This window comes from Oncorhynchus keta, chromosome 29 (assembly GCF_023373465.1).
Source record: "Oncorhynchus keta strain PuntledgeMale-10-30-2019 chromosome 29, Oket_V2, whole genome shotgun sequence".
Lineage (NCBI taxonomy): Eukaryota > Metazoa > Chordata > Actinopteri > Salmoniformes > Salmonidae > Oncorhynchus > Oncorhynchus keta.
The window spans coordinates 51,751,884-51,778,750 of record NC_068449.1 but is presented as its reverse complement, the minus strand read 5'-3'; the positions used below and the strand labels follow the sequence as shown (position 1 = coordinate 51,778,750).

Genomic DNA, 26,867 nt, shown 5'->3' with positions numbered 1-26,867 from the left:
ATTCACAAGGCTGCAGGGCCAGACGGATTACCAGGACGTGTACTCCGAGCATGCACTAACCAACTGGCAAGTGTCTTCACTGACATTTTCAACCATAGTCCCTGTGCTCAAGAACACTAAGGTAACCTGCCTAAATGACTACCGACCCGTAGCACTCACGTCTAGCCATGAAATGCTTTGAAAGGCTGGTCATGGGTCACATCAACAACATTGTCCCAGAAACCCTAGACCCACTCCAATTTGCATACCGCACCAACAGATCCACAGATGATGCAATCTTTACTTCACTCCACACTGCCCTTTCGCACATGGACAAAAGTAACACCTATGTGAGAATGCTATTCATTGACTACAGCTCAGCGTTCAACACCATAGTGCCCTCAAAGCTCATCACTAAGCTAAGGACCCTGGGACTAAACACCTCCCTCTGCAACTGGATCCTGAACTTGCTGACGGGCCGCCCCCAGGTAGTAAGGGTAGGTAACAACACATCCGCCACGCTGATCCTCAACACAGTGCCCCTCAGGGGTGCGTGCTCAGTCCCCTCCTGTACTCCCTGTTCACTCATGACTGCACTGCCAGGCACGACTCCAACACCATCATTAAGCTGATGACACAACAGTGGTAGGCCTGATCACCGACAATGATGAGACAGCCTATAGAGAAGAGGTCAGAGACTTGATCGTGTGGTGCTGGGACAACAACATTTCCTTCAATGTGATCAAGACAAAGGAGATGATTGTGGACTACAGGAAAAGGAGGACCAAGCACGCCCCCATTATCATCGACGGGGCTGTAGTGGAGCAGGTTGAGCTTCAAGTTCCTTGGTGTCCACATCAACAACAAACTAACATAGTCCAAGCACACCAAGACAGTTGTGAAGAGGGCACGACAAAACCTATTCCCCCTCAGGAGACTGAAAAGATTTGGCATGGGTCCTCAGATCCTCAAAAGGCTCCACAGCTGCACCATCGAGTATTCTGACTGATTGTATCACTGCCTGGTACGGCAACTGCTTGGCCTCCGACCGCAAGGCACTACAGAGGGTAGTGCGCACGGCCCAGTACATCACCGGGGCCAAGCTTCCTGCCATCCAGGACCTCTATACCAGGCGGTGTCAGAGGAAGACCCTAAAAATTGTCAGACTCCAGCCACCCTAGTCATGAACTGTTCTTTCTGCTACTGCACGACAAGTGGTTCTGGAGCACCAAGTCCAAGAGCCTTCTAAACAGCTTCTACCCCCAAGCCATAAGACTCCTGAACATGTAATCAAATGGCTACTCAGACCATTTGCATTGCCCCCCTTTTCTACGCTGCTGCTACTCTCTGTTACTATCTATGCATAGTCACTTTAATAACTCTACCTCCATGTACATATTACCTCAATTACCTCTGTACCGGTGTCCCAGGACATTGATTCTGTACCGGTACCCCCTGTATATAGCCCCGCTATTGTTATTTACTGCTGCTCTTTAATTATTTGTTATTCTTATCTCTTACTTTTTTTGGTCTTTAAAAAAAACTGCATTGTTGGTTAAGGGTTTGTAAGTAAGCATTTTACTGTAAGGTCTACTGTTGTCGGCACATGTGACAAATACAAATAGATTTGATTTAATCCAAGAACCCATTGCCTCTATTTGTACTCCATAGAAGCATTCCTAGAACGTGAATGTGCACTGATGGACATGGTGGACCATTATTACATCATAATGTTTTCATATACCAAGGAACAGATCAAATCAACATTATACTTTTTATAATGATACCAAAAACACATTTTGTACATAGTTTCCTTCCTATAATACTATACTTTAGTACAATAATCTCCTGCAATCATCGTAAAAGGGCTACGGCTACATTACTACTGTAAGTGCTCAACCAGCTCCAGGAGAGAGAACTCCATTACATTACATGGCAACCGAGGGAGTTCCTGAACGGACTCCATTGATGTCTCTTTTTCGCTGCATTTGTGACATCAACATCTGGCAACCGGCCTATGAGCGGACCCTGTCTGTCAACTGGAGCATAAAACCGCTATGGGGATATTACTATTTACATTTACATTTAAGTCATTTAGCAGACGCTCTTATCCAGAGCGACTTACAAATTGGTGCATTCACCTTATGACATCCAGTGGAACAGCCACTTTACAATAGTGCATCTAAATCTTTTAAGGGGGGGGGTGAGAAGGATTACTTTATCCTATCCTAGGTATTCCTTAAAGAGGTGGGGTTTCAGGTGTCTCCGGAAGGTGGTGATTGACTCCGCTGTCCTGGCGTCGTGAGGGAGTTTGTTCCACCATTGGGGAGCCAGAGCAGCGAACAGTTTTGACTGGGCTGAGCGGGAACTGTACTTCCTCAGTGGTAGGGAGGCGAGCAGGCCAGAGGTGGATGAACGCAGTGCCCTTGTTTGGGTGTAGGGCCTGATCAGAGCCTGGAGGTACTGAGGTGCCGTTCCCCTCACAGCTCCGTAGGCAAGCACTATGTGGGGAATACTATGTCTCCCTATGGGAGACCCTTTTGAACAACTCTTTATTTTATTTTTTTGGCCGGGGTTGCCAGATACTGAGAATGTCCTTGAAAGAAGAGTCTGAGAGGCCCATGTCCTTCACAGATTCAGGTTTAGGCCATACAGTATTGCAGCCTTTAAGCAGTTCCTATTTAAATAGTCTGAACTTGAGACCGTGGCTCGTGTTTCGTGGTCATAGGTTGTCTGATATCTGTCCCGCATTGAGTGAAGAGGCGTTGTCTAAGACACTTGTGTCATTAGGCTAGGCTATATTTAGTGTTTACCGAGCGTCACATGCACACACGACGACAACAACAGAGAGCCTGCCAGTGGTATGTCTATTCAAGCCAGGCAATGTCTTCAACCACACATCCAACACATTTGACACAGGCCACCTTGGCTGCATACAGCTGTGTAACGACTGTTGTTGTTGGATTAAGGCAGTCGGCTCCTAAATGGCTTTCACCAGATAAAAAAAACTAAACGCTGGAGAATTTGACACAGGCTCAGAATGAAAAGCAATCATTTGTTTTCAATGACGACGTCTGTCAGAGTGGTATTTTTCAATAGAAGTTCTCAACACGTTCCTATTACATTCATGGTACACCTTGCAGTCATTCAAACACACACACTCTATACATTTTGTATTCAAAGAAAGGGAATAGGCACCCATCAACCAAGTTGATCTGGGTTTCCCATCTACTCCCCTATTATCTCAAACGTCTGTTATTTTACCCCAGGCTCACAGCCTTACATGTCTCCATGGTCATTATTCTCTCACCGGGACATTCTAATGAGGCTTTATTTCAACATGAAGGTATAGTCTATATCAAGTCCCCATTCTAATGTGGTTTTATTTCAACATGAAGGTATAGTCCCCATTCTTTAACCTACCTCTCCATCCTTCCCTCTCACACACACATCTAGTGGCCGATGTTCTCTTGGACCTCCATTTGATTTATTAGGGTCCCCATTAGTCAACGCCAGTGGTGACAGCTAGTCTTACTGGGGTCCAACACATAGCGAAAAAGACATTACAGACAAAATACTTTACAATTGACATTTAAAAACATGAACATGAAAGACAATATATTTGATTTCTATTTGGAAGGAAGGAGCAGCGTTCTTTTATAGAGCGGTTTTGAAAATAAACATTTCCGGCAGTGGGCCAAAACAAAAGTAAAACAAATCAAATCTTCCAAATAAAACAAATCAGAAAGTGCTTCATTACCTGTTTCTGGGGCTAATAGTTACACATATACAACCCTCTTGGATTTCCCAACTGCCCTGTCTGTCACAGCAGTGTGAGCATGATTTACTGATTTTATAAAGTCACTGACCTGACTCACCGCCTATCCTAAAGGTTAACCCAGTAACCACGGCAACCACATCCGCCCCTACAGGTTGAACTTCCCGCTTTACCACGACAACCACAGTGCTTAGTCACTCTAAAGGAATTATACCATTTGTGATGCAATAATTCAACAGTCTATGTAATGACATGCAATACTGTAGGTGTAGGATAATTGGCACACCTGCATATTTAGCATAATATAGACCTACGCAATTTAATCTGGCTTGGTGTAGTAGGTACAGTCATACAACTTTAATTTCAGTCATAACACGCACAAAAAAAAACATTTTCTTCAAAAACGTTCTGCAAAGCACAGTCACAACACCAATACACACATCAACAGTACACACACCCACCCACACACACTTACCCCCACACCACAACTGTATCAACACTGCTCCTGCGCATATCAACCACAAACCAATGAGCCAGTGATAACATTGATAAAGCCCATCTGATTGGCCTGGCGGTGTTATTTGGTTAAACACTTAAGGTGTATCCTACCCAGCGACCCAGTGCTCGGAACCCTCTTTGCATTGATGTCAAAGAACAAAGGTATCAGCTTGGAAGAGGAAGTAGATGGGTGGTGATCGAGGCCTTTAGTGCCACGGGGCAACGAGGGCATGAGTGGCTCCACACACCATCTACATGGGTCATCTCAGGTCAGGTTGAGTTAAGGACACTGAGGAAACACGGAGGGACCGGTCGGTCTGTTGGCTGTTAGATATTAACTGGCACTCACGGTTACGATACATCCGCATAGCACTGCCATAGGTCTATTATACAATGGACTAGGACTGCTACTAAGACTACTGCCTACTATTCATCTAAACTGCAAAATACTAGAATGAACCAATTAATAGTAACTGGCAACCGCTGATACTGTAGGCTCATTTGGGTCTGGAGCTGGACAAGTTGAAGGCCAGCCGTAGGCCTACATCCACGTAGCACTGTTTAAAAGGCCTACACAATAAACCAGGACTGCTGCTAAGGTGACTAGCATTCAGAGCATAGACAATAGTTGAATGAACCTTGGGTAACCCTGGTACTTGGCCTACTTACTCATGTTGCTAAACCAATTACTATAATCTGCAAAAAAATATATAGTATTCAGGCCTAGTGTTTTATCAATGCATCATCCACAGCTGTTGTTGCCTGCAACATTTAATTAATACAACTGTGGTGTGAAAGGGTTCGGCTTCCATTAAATGACACAATTACTTTTAATTATCTAGCATAATTACTAGAGGCTTAAGGAAATTCTACACCCTCAGTCAGTCACTGTCTGGCCTTGTTCACTAATTACGTTGACAGTCGTTAATGGGGTCAAGGGGAGGGCACTGTCATCATGGATTATATAGGTGTCTATAGGCTCTAATACAGGTGCATGATCAAAAACTGCTTTCACTGGGTGTTTTGGTAACTTGAATTTCTCGTTGCCAGACTAGGTAAATATAAATGTTAAGAGCATCTGACCTACAGTAATTAGGCGAGATTTTAGTTCTGGGTTTACCGGGATTAAGGTAACCTTAACGAAGTGGGTCAAACACAACCTAAGAGGTGGTCTTAATGACTTCCTGTTAGTTTATGTAATGTTGTTAGTATGGATTAGATTGCTATAATACCTGCTTTGATACAATCCATGATTGCTTACTTCACTTTACCTTACGTTAAAGGGACAAGTGGTGTTCATTGTATGGTACAACTTGGATAAATATGCAATTTTGGAACACCATGCTTATTGTTATTCTGCATATAGCATGACTAATTAATATAAAATATATCAGAGTAGTCAAAGGACATCACCTCTCTATAAAATGTGAAAATGCATATAGCATGATTGTAATAAATATACATTACATCAATGTATGTTTACTGTAAGTCTGATAGGACATGTATGCCATTCGTCTGAGAGGGACTGAGATGGGGACTGAGTCTAATAAATGGCTGGGTTTCAGATGCTGTTATATGAGACAACCTGAGACACCCAGCCCAGCTGTCAGTAAAAATATAAACCATCTGATTGGAGCATGAGCCTGCCAGTCAAAATATAAATCATCTGATTGGAGCACAGACCTGTCAGTCAAAATATAAACCATCTGATTGGAGCACGGACCTGCCAGTCAACTCATAAACAGTACCATTCGTGTCCTCAGATGAACTTTTCAACTGATGCCCGAAGAGAGACAGAGAGAAAGAATGAGAGGGAACATTAGAGAGGGAGAACTTTACATCAGTGTAATGCTAACCATCCCTGTGCCACATACTGTAATAATATACACAGATAGCTTGTAACACGGTTGAACGGGTTCACAGTAGACCTTTTGAGTTCAATAAAGTAAAAGCCAGTAAAGTAATAAGTCAAGGAATAAAGGAACTGTACTGAATATTATTAAACGGAACGGTATGCCAAACCACTGATGACATGTGAATAATAAGCTAGCAGCACTCAACAGTTAGTCTTACAGACCAGAAAGGGGATGTGTCCCAAATGGCACCCTATTTATTATAGTGCACTAGTTCTGACCAGAGCCCTACGCACTGTTTAGGAAATAGGGTGCCGTTTGAGACGCAAGCCCAGAGCAGCAGTCCACATGGAGTGGTTTACAGAGCCCAGCTGTCTTGTATCAACACACTGTCTCTGGGATGACTTCAGGGATAGGGTAGGGATAAGGGAGGGGAGGGATGGGTAGTGGAGGGGAGGCTTTAGGGGAGGGGGTAGTAGAGACTAGTTCAATATGTGAAGATGCTTGGCTTGGAAAGGTACTATATCCACACTGGGATAGGGTAGGGATAAGGGAGGGGGTAGTAGAGACCCTTGGCTTGGAAAGGTACTATATCCACACTGGGATAGGGTAGGGATAAGGGAGGGGGTAGTAGAGACCCTTGGCTAGGAAAGGTACTATATCCACACTGGGATAGGGTAGGGATAAGGGAGGGGGTAGTAGAGACCCTTGGCTAGGAAAGGTACTATATCCACACTGGGATAGGGTAGGGATAAGGGAGGGGGTAGTAGAGACCCTTGGCTTGGAAAGGTACTATATCCACACTGGGATAGGGTAGGGATAAGGGAGGGGTAGTAGAGACCCTTGGCTTGGAAAGGTACTATATCCACACTGGGATAGGGTAGGAGGGATAAGGGAGGGGGTAGTAGAGACCCTTGGCTTGGAAAGGTACTATATCCACATTGGGATAGGGTAGGGATAAGGGAGGGGGTAGTAGAGACCCTTGGCTAGGAAAGGTACTATATCCACACTGGGATAGGGTAGGGATAAGGGAGGGGGTAGTAGAGACCCTTGGCTAGGAAAGGTACTATATCCACACTGGGATAGGGTAGGGATAAGGGAGGGGGTAGTAGAGACCCTTGGCTTGGAAAGGTACTATATCCACACTGGGATAGGGTAGGGATAAGGGAGGGGGTAGTAGAGACCCTTGGCTAGGAAAGGTACTATATCCACACTGGGATAGGGTAGGGATAAGGGAGGGGGTAGTAGAGACCCTTGGCTAGGAAAGGTACTATATCCACATTGGGATAGGGTAGGGATAAGGGAGGGGGTAGTAGAGACCCTTGGCTTGAAAGGTACTATATCCACACTGGGATAGGGTAGGGATAAGGGAGGGGGTAGTAGAGACCCTTGGCTTGAAAGGTACTATATCCACATTGGGATAGGGTAGGGATAAGGGAGGGGGTAGTAGAGACCCTTGGCTAGGAAAGGTACTATATCCACACTGGGATAGGGTAGGGATAAGGGAGGGGGTAGTAGAGACCCTTGGCTTGGAAAGGTACTATATCCACACTGGGATAGGGTAGGGATAAGGGAGGGGGTAGTAGAGACCCTTGGCTTGGAAAGGTACTATATCCACACTGGGATAGGGTAGGGATAAGGGAGGGGGTAGTAGAGACCCTTGGCTTGGAAAGGTACTATATCCACACTGGGATAGGGTAGGGATAAGGGAGGGGGTAGTAGAGACCCTTGGCTAGGAAAGGTACTATATCCACATTGGGATAGGGTAGGGATAAGGGAGGGGGTAGTAGAGACCCTTGGCTTGGAAAGGTACTATATCCACATTGGGATAGGGTAGGGATAAGGGAGGGGGTAGTAGAGACCCTTGGCTTGGAAAGGTACTATATCCACATTGGGATAGGGTAGGGATAAGGGAGGGGGTAGTAGAGACCCTTGGCTTGGAAAGGTACTATATCCACACTGGGATAGGGTAGGGATAAGGGAGGGGTAGTAGAGACCCTTGGCTTGAAAGGTACTATATCCACACTGGGATAGGGTAGGGATAAGGGAGGGGGTAGTAGAGACCCTTGGCTTGGAAAGGTACTATATCCACATTGGGATAGGGTAGGGATAAGGGAGGGGGTAGTAGAGACCCTTGGCTTGGAAAGGTACTATATCCACACTGGGATAGGGTAGGGATAAGGGAGGGGGTAGTAGAGACCCTTGGCTTGGAAAGGTACTATATCCACACTGGGATAGGGTAGGGATAAGGGAGGGGGTAGTAGAGACCCTTGGCTTGGAAAGGTACTATATCCACACTGGGATAGGGTAGGGATAAGGGAGGGGGTAGTAGAGACCCTTGGCTAGGAAAGGTACTATATCCACACTGGGATAGGGTAGGGATAAGGGAGGGGGTAGTAGAGACCCTTGGCTTGGAAAGGTACTATATCCACACTGGGATAGGGTAGGGATAAGGGAGGGGGTAGTAGAGACCCTTGGCTTGGAAAGGTACTATATCCACACTTTTCTAACCGCTTTTATATACATTGTCAATTCAAGTCACATACAAAACCAAATTCCTAACGTGAGGTAACAGAGACTACAGTAAGCCTGAACAGTTAGTTTTGTAGGTACTGTATGAGGTGAAACAACGACCAACAAGGCTCAGAAATGAATGATAATTTGTCTACAACTTTATAGGAGATAATGATTCTACAGCAATACCTCTGGGTGTTATTCATAAGCCCCCGTAACCCTTTCCATTTAGCAACAGCTGCTAAGCTCAATAAATGATGCCTTGTGCTCAGCTACACAGAGAAGGCTATTTGTCATATCAGCTAAATGTATATAAAAAGACAAACGAACGAGTATTAAAATGCATACACCGTTATTCTCTAAATTACGATGGAATATTTATTAATTGAAATGAGAGATCTTTAAGGGAACAGTTAGTGGGCGAACATTTCCGTAAAGGAATTAAACATCATCTGGTTTCAGTCTGGTGGGAGGCAACATGGAGTGCAAAGGGACAACTGTACAACTGAATGCATTCAAAGAGAGGTGTGGGTGGGGAGCTGCCTTAATTGACAACCACGTCATCAGTGCCTGGGGAACAGTGGGTTAACGACCTTGCTCAGGGGCAGAACGACAGATTTTTGACCTTGTCAGCTCGGGGATTCGATCCAGCAACCTTTCGGTTACTTGGCCCAAGAGGTGTACAGTGCCTTGCGAAAGTATTCGCCCCCCTTGAACCTTGCGACCTTTTGCCACATTTCAGGCTTCAAACATAAAGATATAAAACTGTATTTTTTTGTGAAGAATCAACAACAAGTGGGACACAATCATGAAGTGGAATGACATTTATTGGATATTTCAAACTTTTTTAACAAATCAAAAACTGAAAAATTGGGCGTGCAAAATTATTCAGCCCCCTTAAGTTAATACTTTGTAGCGCCACCTTTTGCTGCGATTACAGCTGTAAGTCGCTTGGGGTATGTCTCAGTATCAGTTTTGCACATCGAGAGACTGAAATTTTTTCCCATTGCCTCCTTGCAAAACAGCTCAAGCTCAGTGAGGTTGGATGGAGAGCATTTGTGAACAGCAGTTTTCAGTTCTTTCCACAGATTCTCGATTGGATTCAGGTCTGGACTTTGACTTGGCCATTCTAACACCTGGATATGTTTATTTTTGAACCATTCCATTGTAGATTTTGCTTTATGTTTTGGATCATTGTCTTGTTGGAAGACAAATCTCCGTTCCAGTCTCAGGTCTTTTGCAGACTCCATCAGGTTTTCTTCCAGAATGGTCCTGTATTTGGCTCCATCCATCTTCCCATCAATTTTAACCACCTTACCTGTCCCTGCTGAAGAAAAGCAGGCCCAAACCATGCTGCTGCCACCACCATGTTTGACAGTGGGGATGGTGTGTTCAGGGTGATGGGCTGTGTTGCTTTTACGCCAAACATAACGTTTTGCATTGTTGCCAAAAAGTTCAATGTTGGTTTCATCTGACCAGAGCACCTTCTTCCACATGTTTGGTGTGTCTCCCAGGTGGCTTGTGGCAAACTTTAAACAACACTTTTTATGGATATCTTTAAGAAATGGCTTTCTTCTTGTCACTCTTCCATAAAGGCCAGATTTGTGCAATATACGACTGATTGTTGTCCTATGGACAGAGTCTCCCACCTCAGCTGTAGATCTCTGCAGTTCATCCAGAGTGATCATGGGCCTCTTGGCTGCATCCATGATCAGTCTTCTCCTTGTATGAGCTGAAAGTTTAGAGGGACGGCCAGGTCTTGGTGGTTTGCAGTGGTCTGATACTCCTTCCATTTCAATATTATCGCTTGCACAGTGCTCCTTGGGATGTTTAAAGCTTGGGAAATCTTTTTGTATCCAAATCCGGCTTTAAACTTCTTCACAACAGTATCTCGGACCTGCCTGGTGTGTTCCTTGTTCTTCATGATGCTCTCTGTGCTTTTAACGGACCTCTGAGACTATCACAGTGCAGGTGCATTTATATGGAGACTTGATTACACACAGGTGGATTGTATTTATCATCATTAGTCATTTAGGTCAACATTGGATCATTCAGAGATCCTCACTGAACTTCTGGAGAGAGTTTGCTGCACTGAAAGTAAAGGGGCTGAATAATTTTGCACGCCCAATTTTTCAGTTTTTGATTTGTTAAAAAAGTTTGAAATATCCAATAAATGTCCTTCCACTTCATGATTGTGTCCCACTTGTTGTTGATTCTTCACAAAAAAATACAGTTTTATATCTTTATGTTTGAAGCCTGAAATGTGGCAAAAGGTCGCAAAGTTCAAGGGGGCCGAATACTTTCGCAAGGCACTGTATATACTGTATATGAGAAGTTCCATTGAGATCAGAGTGGTATACTGTTCAGCTGACCACAGTTTAAAGCTACACTTACCAAACCACCAAAAACTACCATTCACACAAACCCAGTCCATACCTAGTTTACGTCTAACCCAAAATGATAACCTGAATTATAGATTATATTCCAGTTCCTTCCACTACTCACAGTGGTCCTTTGTACAGTATCACCTAATCCTATGGTTATTGCCAAAGCCACACAAAGAGATCTGAGACCAGCCTATAGACTACTCGACTTTGTCATTGAGAGGAAGTGGCCCCTCCCTAGTACACACGATTTTACTGTGAGCTGACGATAAGTAAAGAATACTAACTAGCTGTGGGTTGTAAATGGGTCTGAGACTCTGAGTCTGTAACTGGGTCTAATGGGCGGAGGCAGTAGGAGGCCGTCGTGACTGTGAGGCAGCTGGGGGGCGCCTTGACAGAAATTAAACATGGATTATTTCTCCCGTTGTATTGACGTTGTTCTGCAGTCTCCTCTCATAGCTCATTATCAGACTCACAGAGGCCAGGTTTATCACATTGAGGAAGAGGAGGAGAGAGGACGAGGGGAAGGAGGAGAGAGGGGGAGGAGGAGAACGAGAACGTCTCCTCACGTCCTACTTACACCTCTCCGGAGCTCAGTGCTGACACATCACTTTAGTTTTCTTTCTCTCGCTCTTGTTCCCTCTCTCTCGCTTACTTTCTCTCTCAGCTCCTCCTCTCTGCGTCTGTCTGTCTCCCCCTCTCGCTCTCTCTCTCTCTTTATTTTTGTCTGCCTCATTCTTTCTCTCCCCCTCCCTTCTATGTCTGTTTCTCTGCCCTCTGTCTCTCTTCTGCAATTCCCCTGTCTTTTTCTCCTACTCTCATTCTATACCCTACCTCTCTTCCCCTCCCCCGTTTCTTTCCTGCCCACCTCTATATTTCTTTCCCTCCCCCTCTACCTCTCATCCTCTCTCCCCCACCCTTCCCCTCATAGCAGCTATGCTGATGTCAGGTAAGGTATGCGCTAGCTGGGCTCACTGCACACATCACAAAGGACACACATACTACAGTAAGAGAGAGAGTGATGGCCTACAATACCTGACAGTACCAGTTTAGATGTGACACAATCTTCTCCTTAAGTCATTTTAAGGAGTAGGATACTTGTCCGGACGCTTATAAGAAATCTCGCTACACCCTCTGACAAACCATTAAACAGGCAACGCTTCAATACAGGACTAAGATCGAATCCTACTACACCTCTCTGATGCTCATCAGATGTGGCAGGTCTTGCAAACTATCCCGGATTACGAAGAGAAACCCAGCCGCGAGTTGCCCAGTGACGCGAGCCTACGAGCTAAATTCCTTCTATGTTCGCTACGAGGCTAGCAACACTGAACCATGCATGAGAGCACCAGCTGTTCCGGATGGCTGTGTGATCATGCTCTCCGTAGTCTATGTGAGTAAGACCTTTAAACAGGTTAACATTCACAGGCGGATTACCAGGACTCAAGAGCATGCGCTGACCAGCTGGCAAGTGTCTTCCCTGATATTTTCAACCTCTCCCTGACCCAGTCTGTAATGCCTACATGTTTCAAGCAAACCACCATAGTCTCTGTGCCTAGATGGCCGAGGTAACCTGTCTAAATTACTATCACCCTGTAGCACTCACATCTGTAGCCATGAAATGCTTTGAAAGGCTGGTCATGGCTCACATCAACACCATCATCCCAGACCCCCTGGACCCACTCCAATTCTCATACATCCCCGACAGATCCACAGATGATGCAATCTCTATTGCACTCCATACTGCCCTTTCCCACCTGGACAAAAGGAACACCTACGTGAGTATGCTGTTCATTGACTACTGGAAACAGAGGGCCGAGGAACGCCCCCATTCACATCAACTACCTCGTATTCCTTGTATATTGTCTCGATATTTTATTGTTTCCTTTTACACTTTTTTTTCTTATTTCCTTTGACATGTTTTATACATTTGTCTTTAACTCTGCATTGTTAGGAAAGGGCTCGTAAGTAAGCATTTCACGGTAAAGTGTACACCTGTTGTTTTCGGCGCATGTGACATACAATTTGATTTGATCATTTGACATGGCTATCTAACACACGGAAAGAGGACATGTTTAGGGGCTAATTGAACAAGTACACAAAGCAGCAGTTGTTCCACAGAAATCACAGCAGTTTCCCATGAGGCAAACAGTCTACAGATTCCTACTGTGTATCCCATTTGGAATTGAATGAGCCTAAAATAAGACTGAATAGGCTTGGGGGATAACACTCTTAACCAACCTCATGTGGCCAACTCTGCTGCCTGCTTTCTACACACACACACACACACACACACACACACACACACACACACACACACACACACACACACACACACACACACACACACACACACACACACACACACACCCACCCACACACACACCCACCTTCAGCTGTTAGATGTTAACTCTTCCCAGCCCTCCCGGGCACGCTCAGAGTGGAATGATATAATAATAACCCAGGAGACCTAATCCGGTTTCATAGGGATACATATATTTACTGTTTGTAAATATCATCAAATGAAGACATAATTCAATAGGAGTTCACTGTAGTTCCTCAGTTGACTGCTGAAAAAACACCTACCGACTGCCTTGTTTTTGCTTGCCTGCCTCCTCGGAGAGTGTGTGTGTGTGTCCGTGCACGTATATGTGTGTGAGAGATTTAGCCCAGCGCCTCACGCTACACACAGAAATGAAAATTGCATTATGAGTTTTTGTTGATTTTCCCCAGCTAAAACACAGCATAAAGGGCTGTTACGGGAGAAGTATGTAGTTTGTGAGGTTTTTATGACGTTTTCAGTCATCTTAGGCCACAAACTGTACATGCTGAGCAATTTAACCTTATTTGTTTCTGAATGAGTCATACATTTCTATTTAAAACTATAAATATTTCACAGGTAATTATCTAGAAGCTCCAAAAATGGAGTCATTCGTAAACACCAGTTTACGACTTCCTTTTAAACTTTACTGGTGTTTTTTTAGACTGACTGGTCTGGTGTCACCTCTCTCTGGGTGAGTATGTTTTGGGTTTGGGCTACTTTGTTGCTAGCTCAGCATTTTCTCCTGGAGGTTATTCTTCTGAGCCTATATGGAGACTGGTGTGAGTTAGCCTAGCGCCAGGGCGCTAACTTAACTTAGCACTGAGGTTTAAAAACCGCTAATGGAGGGGTTGTGTTTCGCACACAACCAAAATGGCCGACAATTATCTTTAAAGGCCGTATTCACATCTTCTGACCAGGCATATTTCTGTCCCCAAACAACTGTACTACTATAGACAGAAAAGCAGATTATAAACAGAAGCTCTTTAAAATGCATTTGACACTTTCTTTAAGACTTTACTTTACACTGTGTCCCATATGGAGTCTGAGGCCATAGAAGGGAGGGTTCCTCAGACTTCAACAGGAGGCACACTAGTAAGCACCCAAACCCAGACCCAAACAGAAAGGCATATCATACTTTTCCTACCTTCTACGGCTCTCTTGAAGAAGACCTTGCAGCTGCCGCATGTAACAACCCCGTAGTGACATCCCGACGCCTCGTCCCCGCAAACCAGACACACTTTGGCTGTGGACGACGGGTGTCTCAGCGACGCGCTGAAACAAAAGCACACACAGAGACGACACAGTTTAGCCTTTAAAGAAACGGAGGCCTCTGAGATGCTGGAAAACATTCACATTTTTACTACGTAAACAGTACATTAGCCGCACAATGTGGCTAACCATACGGATCCCTGCCAACTGACAGAAAAGAGACTTTGCACTTGTCAGATTTACTGCAGCGAGTTGGAAATGACGCTGACAGAAACACAGAGGAGACGTCTTTAGCAGGCTAAGAAAACCAAAGGACAGACAAGAGGCTGTGAGGTGTGTGTGTGTGTGTGTGTGTGTGTGTGTGTGTGTGTGTGTGTGTGTGTGTGTGTGTGTGTGTGTGTGTGTGTGCGTGTGCGTGTGTGTGTGTGCGCGTGTGTGTGCGTGCGCATTCGTGCAAAATAACAGCAAGACTGTGGAGTTGATTTGGCCCAGATGACAGAGTACAGGTTAAAGTCAGAAACTGTTAGCAGATGTTACATTAGGCTGACCTAACAATATCTCCCCTTCAACTACCTATTGCTGATGTCTAAGGTCAACATTGAAACAACTGTTTCCTAAATAATGGATTCTAAGATATGAAGGCTATAGGTCTGACCTACGCCATTGTCCACATGTGGAGAGAGATGTCAAACCAATGTCGATAGACTATCAGCCAAGTTGATAATGGGACAGCTCCCACTATGGACTGACCGGGCTGCAGAGTTCACATCCTGTCATGTCACTGAGTCTTGCGCCATAGTTAATGATTCTCCAGGTGGTAATCGGGCGAGGACTTAACTTGTTATTGATGACACAGATAGGTTCGAAAACTTAGTCACACACATCACACAAGTTTGCTCAATCATGTTGTTCTCCATTTCTATGTTGTGAGTCATGCTATGGCTTACGGGGTCATTATGGCTTACGGGGACATGTTCTAATAATATGCCAGACGAGTTCACCTATGTCTTAGGTCAACTTAACCAGAGCGTACTGGGGTTACGCAAGAAATACTGAGTGACGACTCAATATTGTACTGTGTAGCCTGTGTCATTGGTCAATTGGCCTGCTGTACTTAGGCAAGGTCGAAGATGAGGCTTTGATAAGATGCTGTTACGGTAGATAAGTTCAAATCTATACTGTAAGTTACACGCACCATAAAATACATCTCTCTGAGCACTGAGAGAGAGGAAGGGAAGGAGAGAAGTATACATTTTGCCCAAACATTTAAAAACGGACCAGGCCTGGGTGCTCCAAATAGTTTTGCTGAATCAGCAAGAGATCAGATTAAATCGCTGGGTGAAACCTGACATAGTTTTCGGGGCAGGAACTCGACAGCGGCACAGTGATGTCCTGTGGAAAGGTTTGAAAGTGACCCTTTCAAGTGATGCACATGGCATCAGCCTAAATTGCGGGAGTAAACTCTGGAGAAGTTGTGAATACACTGTGCACAGTGGGTAACATATTGAAGGCTTGTTTCTCAGGGTGGGACATTCATTAATGTCAGTTATTAATGTCTACTCCAGATACTGAGTCAGCCATAACCAAAAGAGGACTATGTAGAGAGAGACGTAAAAACCAGACAGAGCACAGCGTTGTTATTGACAAGATGCCTTATTATTACCGGGGCATTTGAAGTGTTTAATGTAAGTTACAGTGCTGTGGAGTAAATGTTGTACATGGTAAAAATATATGTTTAGTCTATAATACACATTTTTGCTGATTTACACAAAAATAACCTATGCACACAAATAAACACACATGCATAGAAACCCACACACACCCTACCCCCCTCTGAAACAACAAAAACAAGGAGATAGGTACAAAAACAGGACACATCGTATCAAGACATTAAAAACGACCTCCCTCCAGCCCCCCTCCTTCCATCTAATTACCTCTCTCATCTCAATCAATAACACACAAGGTGATTGTCTGGTTAGCATTCTACCGACATCCTTCATCAAACGAGCTGTCTTCTCTCACAGACACACACACACACTCAGGCACACACACTGGCTCTAACACACACACTTCCTGCCAGGGCTTGCTGGAGGGGGTAAACCAACAGCGGCAAGCAGATACAATCAGGAGCGCTGATCTAATTCAACCTTGACCATCTACACACACATTACATTTCTTAGCGCCCTTAGAGGAGTCTCTATCGAGGTGTGTGTGTGTGTGTGTGTGTGTGTGTGTGTGTGTGTGTGTGTGTGTGTGTGTGTGTGTGTGTGTGTGTGTGTGTGTGTGTGTGTGTGTGTGTGTGTGTGTGTGGATCTGGCACAGGGCCTGTGTATGTGTGTGTATGGGTGTGTATGTGTGGGTGGTTCTATTTATGATCAGCCTGCTAAGCAGACCTAATTTCCCACAAACCCAGTCATCTTTCCCACACCAAAATGCATTGACTGGACTCTGTAATATCAGCAAAACGATGCAGAGATGCGTGGTGAATACAGTGCCAGTAAGCCAGTTGCCTTGCCACGTCACAATAAACTCATCCACCCACCCCCACCCCACGCCCCCGCCCCTGCCTCGCTGCCGGCCGGTCCCCGACAAGGTGACTTCCCCTCCCTGGGAGGAGTTATGTAGGTCATCCCGACTCCTGCTTATGAAACAAGCAGACAGACAGCGGGCCAAGGCTGGCTGCAGTGACTGTGCACACACACACAGCTCCAACAGAACTGTAGTATAGTGAAGGAAGACAACACCCAGCCCAGTCAGGATAGAGAACTGACACATACATACAGACATGGATGCATATGAAATGGCAACCTATTCCCTATGGGCTATCTCTGCATACCTGTTTCTGGAATGTTTTCTACATGAACCTACCAACAACAAACATTCCGGAATATAATACTTGTTAGTTGGTATATCTTTATTTCAATAGCATATTTATACAGTACTGTTAAACCTCTATGGCAGTGGTATTCAAAGCTTTTCAGCTGGTACCCAATTTTTTTTGCCAGAATTTCTGTGGACCTTATTTTTCCCCAATATTTTCTTGTGACCCGACCATACCTCAAATCTAATGACACAACCTTAAAATCGGTAAATTCGTTGCATTTTTCACTCTTATCAAAATGAAAAGAAACCAATAAATACATTTGCTCAATAAAATGTTATTTTTCAAATTAGCTTTCTCAAAAACATTTGTATATTTTCCCATTCAACAATCTGTACTCAATTTTTTCTAAACATTTTGGCGACCCCAACTTTGCATGGCACTGCTCTATGGAGAAACAGAGACAGTTGTCTATTTGTATGAAGAGCTCTAATGTACTTTCACCAGAATCAGCGTAACCACAGCTCTCTCCAGTAATGTCTGTTTATTGCAATGAGCTCAACCTCTTTTAATACTACAGCCAGATATTAGTGTCATCCTTCCATCTGTTCCTGGCCCAAACCGTGCCAACACCCAAATGTGCTTTATAAGGCTGCAGCAACAAACTAACACTAATAATCAGTCATTTTATATGTTTTGCCGAGTACGAGTTGATGAACAGAATCACTTCTTTGGTCTGTGGAAATGATATTCGGGTGTTGCTGGTGTTGTTTTGAACATTAAGTATGCTATCAACCCTTGCAGTTAGCATAAGTATATAACGCAACATTCAACCAGCACTCTGCGATGAATCAGAATCACAATGTCAATATCTACCAATTTTTCAGTTCAACTCCTTATACATGGACATTTTACATTTAAGTCATTTAGCAGACGCTCTTATCCAGAGCGACTTACACATTGGACTATACCAAACATTAGGGACACCTTCCTAATATTGAGTTTCCAGCTTCAATTCATCGGGCATGGACTCTACAAGGTGTCGAAAGCGTTCCACAGGGATAATGGCCCATTTTGACTCCATTGCTTCCCACAGTTGTGTCAACTTGGCTGAATGTCCTTTGGGTGGTGGGTCATTCTTGATACACACGGGAAACTGTTGAGCATGAAAAACCCAGCAGTGTTGCCATTCTTGGCACAAACCGGTTACCTGGCACCTACTACCATACCCCATTCATAGGCACTTAAATATTTTGTGTTACCCATTCACCCTCTGAATGGCACACATACACAATCAATTGTCTCAAAGCTTAAAAATAATTATTTAAACTGTCTCCTCCCCATTCATCTACACTGTTTGAAGTGGATCTAACAAGAGACATAAATAAGGGATCATGGCTTTCACCTGGACTCACCTGGTCAGTCTATGTCATGAAAAGAGCTGGTGTCCTTAACATTTTGTATACTCAGTGTATATGACTTACTTCGTTTATAATGAATTAATCCTAAATGATATAACTACTTTTAAAGGGTTAGTTCGGGATTTCCCCAGAGTCAGATGAAATCGTGGATACCATTTTTGTCTCTGCATCCAGTATGAAGGAAGTTAGAGGTGGTTTTGCGAACCATTAGCATAATGACTCTAAGTCTAGCTAGCATGCTAGCTGTTCCAATAGGCGACTCCCTAAACAAAAACACCACTTCAATGCCAAAATTGAAAACTATATCAACAAAATCCTGAACTATCCCTTTAAGAGCCCAATGTTCTACCACCACCAGACACATGCAAAAGCAGGTGATATATCTAGCCTCAAGATACATGTCTAAAAATGAGCTCTTATTCTTTTCACTCTTGACCCCAGTCTCTTTTACATTAGATATGTACCATTGGATACTAACTCAAGGGGACTTCCAATGCTACCAGAAGATCAAAGCCCCCCCCAGTCCTTTTAAAATATATTTCTATACAAAAAGTCCCAGGGAAGCATTTTCATTGTTTGTAGTCTAACTGTAATCTTCAAACAATAACACAGGCAATACAATAGCAGTTTATTTCATCGCACAAATCTCTAGTCGGAACAACTTGAGCAAACAACCTTTATTTCTCGCCCTGCCTCGCTCCATATGAATCCGTAAAATATCTATGGGATTGATTTCCCCCCGCAATATCTCACTAGAGACTCTATTTTGTCTCAGGGGACTATATGATAATGGGAAAACTAGATAAGGCCGGAGATGTGATTGTGGGTGTGAAGCCAGAAAAGAGCTACTCACTGACTGTGCGGCGAATGCGTTATTGGGCAACAGCAGAACAGATGTTGGAGCTCAAACTAGACACCGGGCTAATTTGATGTCACACAAGGATAACACTGAGAATACTCAGAATGCTTCAAATATCTGGACACTTTCTCAGCTGTGTAAGGAATGCTTGGTCAGAATGAGTTAAGTTAGTGAAGATGGGTGATTTAGCTAATGTTAATGGTGGTGTTATTAGGGGGAAAGGCAGGGATGCAGTCTCATAGAAGGATACTATTGGAGATTGTTTATCTCTATGGATGATAAACAGCCTATTGGATATCCTACAATAATTGTCTGTCGATACAGATTAGTTTTTTTCCATATGTATTTTATTTATTCACTACAAATCTGTCTTAGTGTGTCAGTTGCCTCTGTATTTTGCCTGGCTAGAGAGAGAAAGAGTTGGTTTGTTTTTAGCTCAAGACTGTCAGTTAGCCTCCAAGACCAGAACACAGGTCAGGAAAGGAGAGTGCCCTTGGGGTCAGATGAACGCTGAAATGAGGTCGGATTTCGGAATGGTTACCGTGGAAACTGAACAGAAAATAACAAGGTATCTGCCGTCATTGACAAAGTAATGGGAGGCATTCTCAGAAGGTTACTCGTGTAAACGCATTACGTGGGTGATGTTAGATGTCATCGCTGTGACCATGAAGGCAGAACCCATGTGAGGGAATCAAACCCGTTGACCCCGATAAGTACATTAACATTACATATCACGTAAACAACCTGGATAACCTCACAAGGGCCCTGTTGGATAGAAGACAACGATGTCATCAGGCATATACTATACTGCTCTCTTTCTATCACTCTGTCTGTCACCCACATCTGAACTCATGGTCATGGAAGTGTGTGTGTGTGTGTGTGTGTGTGTGTGTGTGTGTGTGTGTGTGTGTGTGTGTGTGTGTGTGTGTGTGTGTGTGTGTGTGTGTGTGTGTGTGTGTGTGTGTGTGTGTGTGTGTGTGTGTGTGTGTGTGAGTATTTCAAATTTTAATGTCACGAGCAAGTACAGTGAAATGCCTTTCTTGCAAACTCCAAACCCAACAAAGCAGTAATCAATATCAATGTAGCACTAAAAAAAACATAAGGTAGAACAAAAACACACGAGAAATAATAATAAGAAATAAGAAACTACATGCAGAGTCAGTTCCAATACCATATTTACAATGTGCAGGGATACTGGAGTGATAGAGGTACAGTAGATATGTATATGGGTAAGGTGACTAGGCGCGTGTTTGTGTAGGCTTACCTTGGGTACATAGACAGCGATATAGTCACTGACTAATTCCACTTAGCTATACTGTATTACAGGGGTCAGACAAGAGCCATAGCCTCACTGAACCCACAGTCTTGAAAGAGAAGTACCCTTGACTTGTGCAAACAATAGCGCTACAGTACAGTGACCCGCTATGGTCTAGAGTACACTATTTATATAATCCACACCTCGAAATGTAGAAAAAGATTATGTAAAACAAACAGAGAGGGATAGAGAACGGATAAAACGAGTTATGTAACTTGTAGTCAGACAGCCTAAACATTAGGACACCCACTCACCACCTCCCAACGAGACACAGAGGTCTATTGAGGTGGAATTAGAGACTGTTGTTAGGGAGCTACTTTACTTCAGCCTCTGTGAAGGTGACCCTAGCATAAGGCCTGTTTGGAGAGTACCTGAGCACACAGAAATCTGATATGTGTATCCCTACGCCAGATTTCTGTTACATTGATACTGTGGTTACAGTACTGTACACTGGCCACTGTGGTAAAAGGTAAACTGTGGCCAAAGCTTGTTTCTATGTGTTCTGATGCTTCTACCCTTGAGTTGCATTTTTGACAACATATCTACAGTTTTTCACTTTGGAATGTGTATAGATTAAGGCAGGCCCCCGCACCTCTCTGATTCAGAGGGGTTGGGTTAAATGCGGAAGACACATTTCAGTTGACTACATTCAGTTGGACAACTGATTAGGTACCTCCCTTTCCCTTTCCTTTTTTTGTATTGCTTACTGGGTATTGTCCAATGAATTCTGCAACCACTCCCTCTTCAAATCATGGCCTTTGATGGACTTTTTTATTTTTTATTTATTTTACCTTTATTTAACTAGGCAAGTCAGTTAAGAACATATTCTTATTTTCAATGACGGCCTAGGAACTGTGGGTTAACTGCCTGTTCAGGGGCAGAACGACAGATTTGTACCTTGTTAGCTCGGGGATTTGAACTTGCAACCTTCCGGTGACTAGCCCAACGCTCTAACCACTAGGCTACCCTGCCGCCCCTGACTGTCATTTCTCTTTGCTTAATTGAGCTGTCTTTTACCAAATAGGGCTATTTCTATATACCAACCCTACCTTGTCACAACACAACTGATTGGCTCAAATGCATTAAGAAGGAAAGCAATTCCACAAATTAACATTTAAGAAGGCACACCTGTTCATTGAAATACATTCCAATCTAAAATATAAATATGTATTTAACACTTTTTTGGTTACTACATGATTCCATATGTGTTATTTCATAGTTCTGATGTCTTCACTATTATTCTACAATGTAGAGAATAGTAAAAATAAATAAAAACCCTTGAATGAGTAGGTGTTCTAAAACTTTTGACAGGTAGTGTACAAAGTGGGGCATATCTGGGATTCTGGGTATTTCATCCCAATTTTGTTTTCTTGCGCAACAGAACATGAATTGACTGTCCGATTGTATCTGGGCTGTGATTTCATTCCTTATTGAATCTTATCTGTTTTTGTGCTGTCTGCTCGCCGCATAAACTGTCCCTGACCCACCTGATAACAACAACAGATCTACATTCTCTCTCTCTATCTCTCATAAGAGAACGAGAGAGAGCCTGGAGAGGAGGAGGAGGAAACATTTTAGACGAGGCATGCAGAATTCTGCAAAACTATCCTCTGTGTACAACGTAGAACACCAAATAATGCATGCAGAGCAGAATTAGGCCGATACCCGCTAATGATCAAAATCCAGAAAAGAGACGTTAAATTCCACAACCACCTAAAAGGAAGCAATTCCCAAACCTTCCATAACAAAGCCATCACCTAAGGAGAAATAAACCTGGAGGAGAGCCCCCTAAGCAAGCTGGTCCTGGGGCTCTGTTCACAACCACAAACAGACCCCACAGAGCCCCAGGACAGCAACACGATTAGACCCAACCAAATCATGAGAAAACAAAAAGATAATTACTTGAAACATTGAAAATAATTTACCAATAAAACTGAACAAACTAGAATGCTATTTGGCCCTAAACAGAGAATACACAGTGGCAGAATACCTGATCACTGTAACTGACCCAAAATGAAGGAAATCTTTAACTATGTACAGACTCAGTGAGCATAGCCTTGCTATTGAGAAAGGCCGCCGAAGGCAGACCTGGCTCTCAAGAGAAGACAGGCTATGTGCTCACTGCCCACACAATGAGGTGGAAACTGAGATGCACTTCCTAACCTCCTGTCAAATGTATGACCATATTAGAGACACATATTTCTCTCAGATTACACAGACCCACAAAGAATTCGAAAACAAATCCAATTTTGATAAACTCCCATATCTACTGGGTGAAATACCACAGTGTGCTACACAGCAACATGATTTGTGACCTGTTGCCACAAGAAAAGGGCGAGCAGTGAAGAACAAACACCATTGTAAATACAACCTATATTTATGTTTATTTATTTTCCCTTTGGTACTTTAACAATTTGCACATTACATTTACATTACATTTAAGTCATTTAGCAGACGCTCTTATCCAGAGCGACTTACAAATTGGTGCATTCACCTTATGACATCCAGTGGAACAGCCACTTTACAATAGTGCATCTAAATCTTTTAAGGGGGGTGAGAAGGATTACTTTATCCTATCCTAGGTATTCCTTAAAGAGGTGGGGTTTCAGGTGTCTCCGGAAGGTGGTGATAGACTCCGCTGTCCTGGCGTCGTGGGGGAGTTTGTTCCACCATTGGGGGGCCAGAGCAGCGAACAGTTTTGACTGGGCTGAGCGGGAACTGTACTTCCTCAGTGGTAGGGAGGCGAGCAGGCCAGAGGTGGATGAACGCAGTGCCCTTGTTTGGGTGTAGGGCCTGATCAGAGCCTGGAGGTACTGAGGTGCCGTTCCCCTCACAGCTCCGTAGGCAAGTACCATGGTCTTGTAGCGTCATTACGCATCATTGCACATCATTACGACACTGTATAGATACATAATATGACATTTGAAATGTATTTATTATTTTGGAACTTTTGTAAGTGTAATGTTTACTGTAAAAAAATGTATTGTTTATTTCACTTTTGTTTATCTATTTAACTTGCTTTGGCAAAGTAAACATACGTTTCCCATGCCAATAAAGCCCTTAAATAAAATTAAAATAAAAAATATATATATTTGAAGTGAAAGAGAGAGAGAGAGAGACTGCCATTGAGGCAGCTCTGCCTGTGGCTCAGTTGGTAGAGCATGGCGCTTGTAACGCCAGGGTAGTGGGTTCGATTCCCGGGACCACCCATACGTAGAATGTATGCACACATGACTGTAAGTCGCTTTGGATAAAAGCGTCTGCTAAATGGCATATATTATTATTATTATTATTACATTATAAGGGCTCCCTCTGTACTGTAGGTGAAAGATGCATGCTATCATGCGATCTATGTACATACATACTGTACATTATATCTCAACTCACCCCTGCCTTAATTGCTAGCAAAACAGCCCAACCAGATCCACAGGTCTAACTGCACCTCGCCTAGTGTATCTCCTGACATATAGCTGAGAATAGCCCGTTTTATGGCAAGTTAAAGGGATAATTCAGGATGTTGGCAACGAGGCCCTTTATCTAATTCCCCAGATGTGGATACCCTTTTTATGTCTCTGTGTCCATAGTGTTAACATAATGAATGCAAGTCTATGAGTATGCTAGTATTTCACAACACAGTATCCCATTCCCGACCGAGAACTTTGACCTTTACCTTAAATAACCTAGAATACCAGCTGAAAGGTTAGTAGAGACATAGAGCTGACCTGGTATAACCCTCCTTTAAGCTAGAACCTTGACATCTAGTGATTAAAACTAAGCCTGAGGACAAAGTAATCCATTATGCAACTTAAATTTAGCCTCCATCACTCACTGTCACACCTATAGGCCTTGGTCAAATGTAGTGCACTATATATGGTATAATATGGGGTGCCATTACAGATGCAGCACTGACTGTAACTAATTGCCTGAGATAATGAAACCATCTAAGAATGTTCGTGTGAATCTCCACAGCGATGTGAGTGACAGGCTGTTATTATCTCAGTGGGAAGGAACTAACTCCTGGCTGGAAACTCCCATAATTCCCGGTTGTCAACATCAGAGAGTCCAGAGAGACAGAAGTAGTAATAAAATCCATAGGCCTCAGTCATGTGATACGGCTTTGAATGAGCTGCTGTCTAGCCTGGCGCACAAACTATGTCTCTGTACTAAACTCGTAGAAAAAAAGGTGCCAAGTGGAATAATATAGGGTTCTTTGGTTTGTCCCATTATAGGAACCCTTTTTGGTGCCAGGTAGAACCCTTTGCAGAGGGGTTTTCATAGAACCACTTGTAAATGGTTCTACTATTTTACCGGTGACTACCTCATTTTTACACGAGGTGATTACCTCATGAAGCTGGTTCGGAGAATGACAAGAGTGTGCAAAAGCTGTCATCAAGGCAAAGGGCTACTTTGAAGAATCTCAAATTTAAAATATATTTAGATTTTCAGTGGTGTAAAGTACTTAAATAAAAATACTACTACTTAAGAAGTTTTTTGGGTATCTGTAATTTACTTTACTATTTATATTTTGGGCTACTTTTACTTCACTACATTCCTAAATAAAATAATGTACATTTTCCCTGACACCCAAAAGTACTTGTTACATTTTGACAGGACATCCCTGGTCATCTCTACTGCCTCTGATCTGGTGGACTCACTAAACACAAATGCTTTGTCTGTAAATTAATGTCAGAGTGTTGTAGTGTGCCCCTGGCTATCCGTAAGTTTTAAATAAAAAAACAACTAAAATAAAAAAAATTGCTGTCTAGTTTGCATAATATAAGGACTTAGAATACTTTCCTTTTACATTTCATACTTAAGTACATTTAAAACCAAATACTTTTACACAAGTAGTATTTTACTTTTATTTGAGTCATTTTCTATTAAGGTATTTTTGCTTTTACTCAAGTATGACTTTTGAATACTTTTCCATCACTGTTGATTTGTAGAACACTTACAACAATTTGAACTTTTAATCACCTGCTACCTGCATTCAGAATGACTGCCAGGATAGGCAAGATTGAGTAATGAGACTCCCTAAATCATCTAAACTGGAACAATCATCTCAGTAACGGGTGCAATAAGTCCAACTACTAATAGATTGGATTTTTAGGTAGAACCTTTTTCCAAATAGGGTTCATCAGATTCAAATGGTTCTTGGTAGACATCTTTGCTGTTGTTTTGCAACTGAATTATCTACTAGGCCGATAATGAGTAATGACTGATTCCGGTTGTGCCAGCTCTGTATCTGACCAGAGAAAACCTCTTGATCAACAGTCCAAGGATGCATCCCAAATTGCACCATTACCCAATTCCCTACATTGCACTACTTTTGACCAAAGCTCTATGGGCCCTGCCGTTTGGGACGCAACCCAAGTCTGAACCACTTTGATCTGGAGCTGAGACAATATCTGTATTGACTCAAAGAATCAAGGCCTCACAAGTCCAGTACAGCTCTCTGATCAGTTAATGAACCTCATTGTTTCTGTTTTTAGCTGCAAACTTCCAGGAACGTTGTGCTGGAAGCAGCCAGAAAATTCCCAGTAATAGGCCTACACAGTCGGCCACCAGCTGGCAAGGCGACTTGTTGAGAAATAAACTTACTGGGCATAGGATTGATTTCCAGGCCATGGGAAATTGTGAGATACCCCAAACAAGAAGCCTGGTCATATACACAATGAGCTTTAAAAACCGAACAGAACATGAAATAAACAGCACCACGCAATGACTTTGATCGTATTTCCCCCCTCAAAATAACCTGTACAATAGCAAGGAAAACAAGCAAACTAGTTGGCGTTAGGCGTTAAATATAATCAAATTGAAGAAAAAGCCCTGTTTTCAGCACCTTTGGGGTAACCCGGCACACTATTTACCGGTACACTAATCTAGTTTAGTGGCGTAGCCCATAGACATAAA

The 26,867-nt window shown here is 43.3% G+C and overlaps 1 protein-coding gene and 1 long non-coding RNA gene across 7 annotated transcripts in view; one reads left to right on the top strand and one right to left on the bottom strand.

The window, feature by feature from the left end:
- Nucleotides 1-26,867, bottom strand: part of LOC118361871 (mineralocorticoid receptor) — a 105,218-nt gene that overhangs the window by 31,250 nt on the left and 47,101 nt on the right. For 3 of the 4 annotated variants that reach the window (XM_052486725.1, XM_052486724.1, XM_052486727.1), the window contains exon 3: nt 14,465-14,601. In XM_052486725.1, coding sequence (XP_052342685.1) covers nt 14,465-14,601 — 137 coding nt within the window. The remainder of the gene's footprint in view (nt 1-14,464; nt 14,602-26,867) is intronic. The other variant, XM_052486726.1, reaches the window with a different exon arrangement.
- Nucleotides 6,614-8,913, top strand: LOC127913668 (uncharacterized). 3 transcript variants are annotated; one of them, XR_008086367.1, is made up of 3 exons: nt 6,614-6,693; nt 7,578-7,781; nt 8,460-8,913. It is a non-coding gene; the product is annotated as an uncharacterized LOC127913668 (long non-coding RNA). The 3 variants fall into 3 exon arrangements; XR_008086365.1 differs by lacking the exon at nt 6,614-6,693 and adding an exon at nt 6,821-6,897; XR_008086366.1 differs by lacking the exon at nt 6,614-6,693 and adding an exon at nt 7,180-7,239.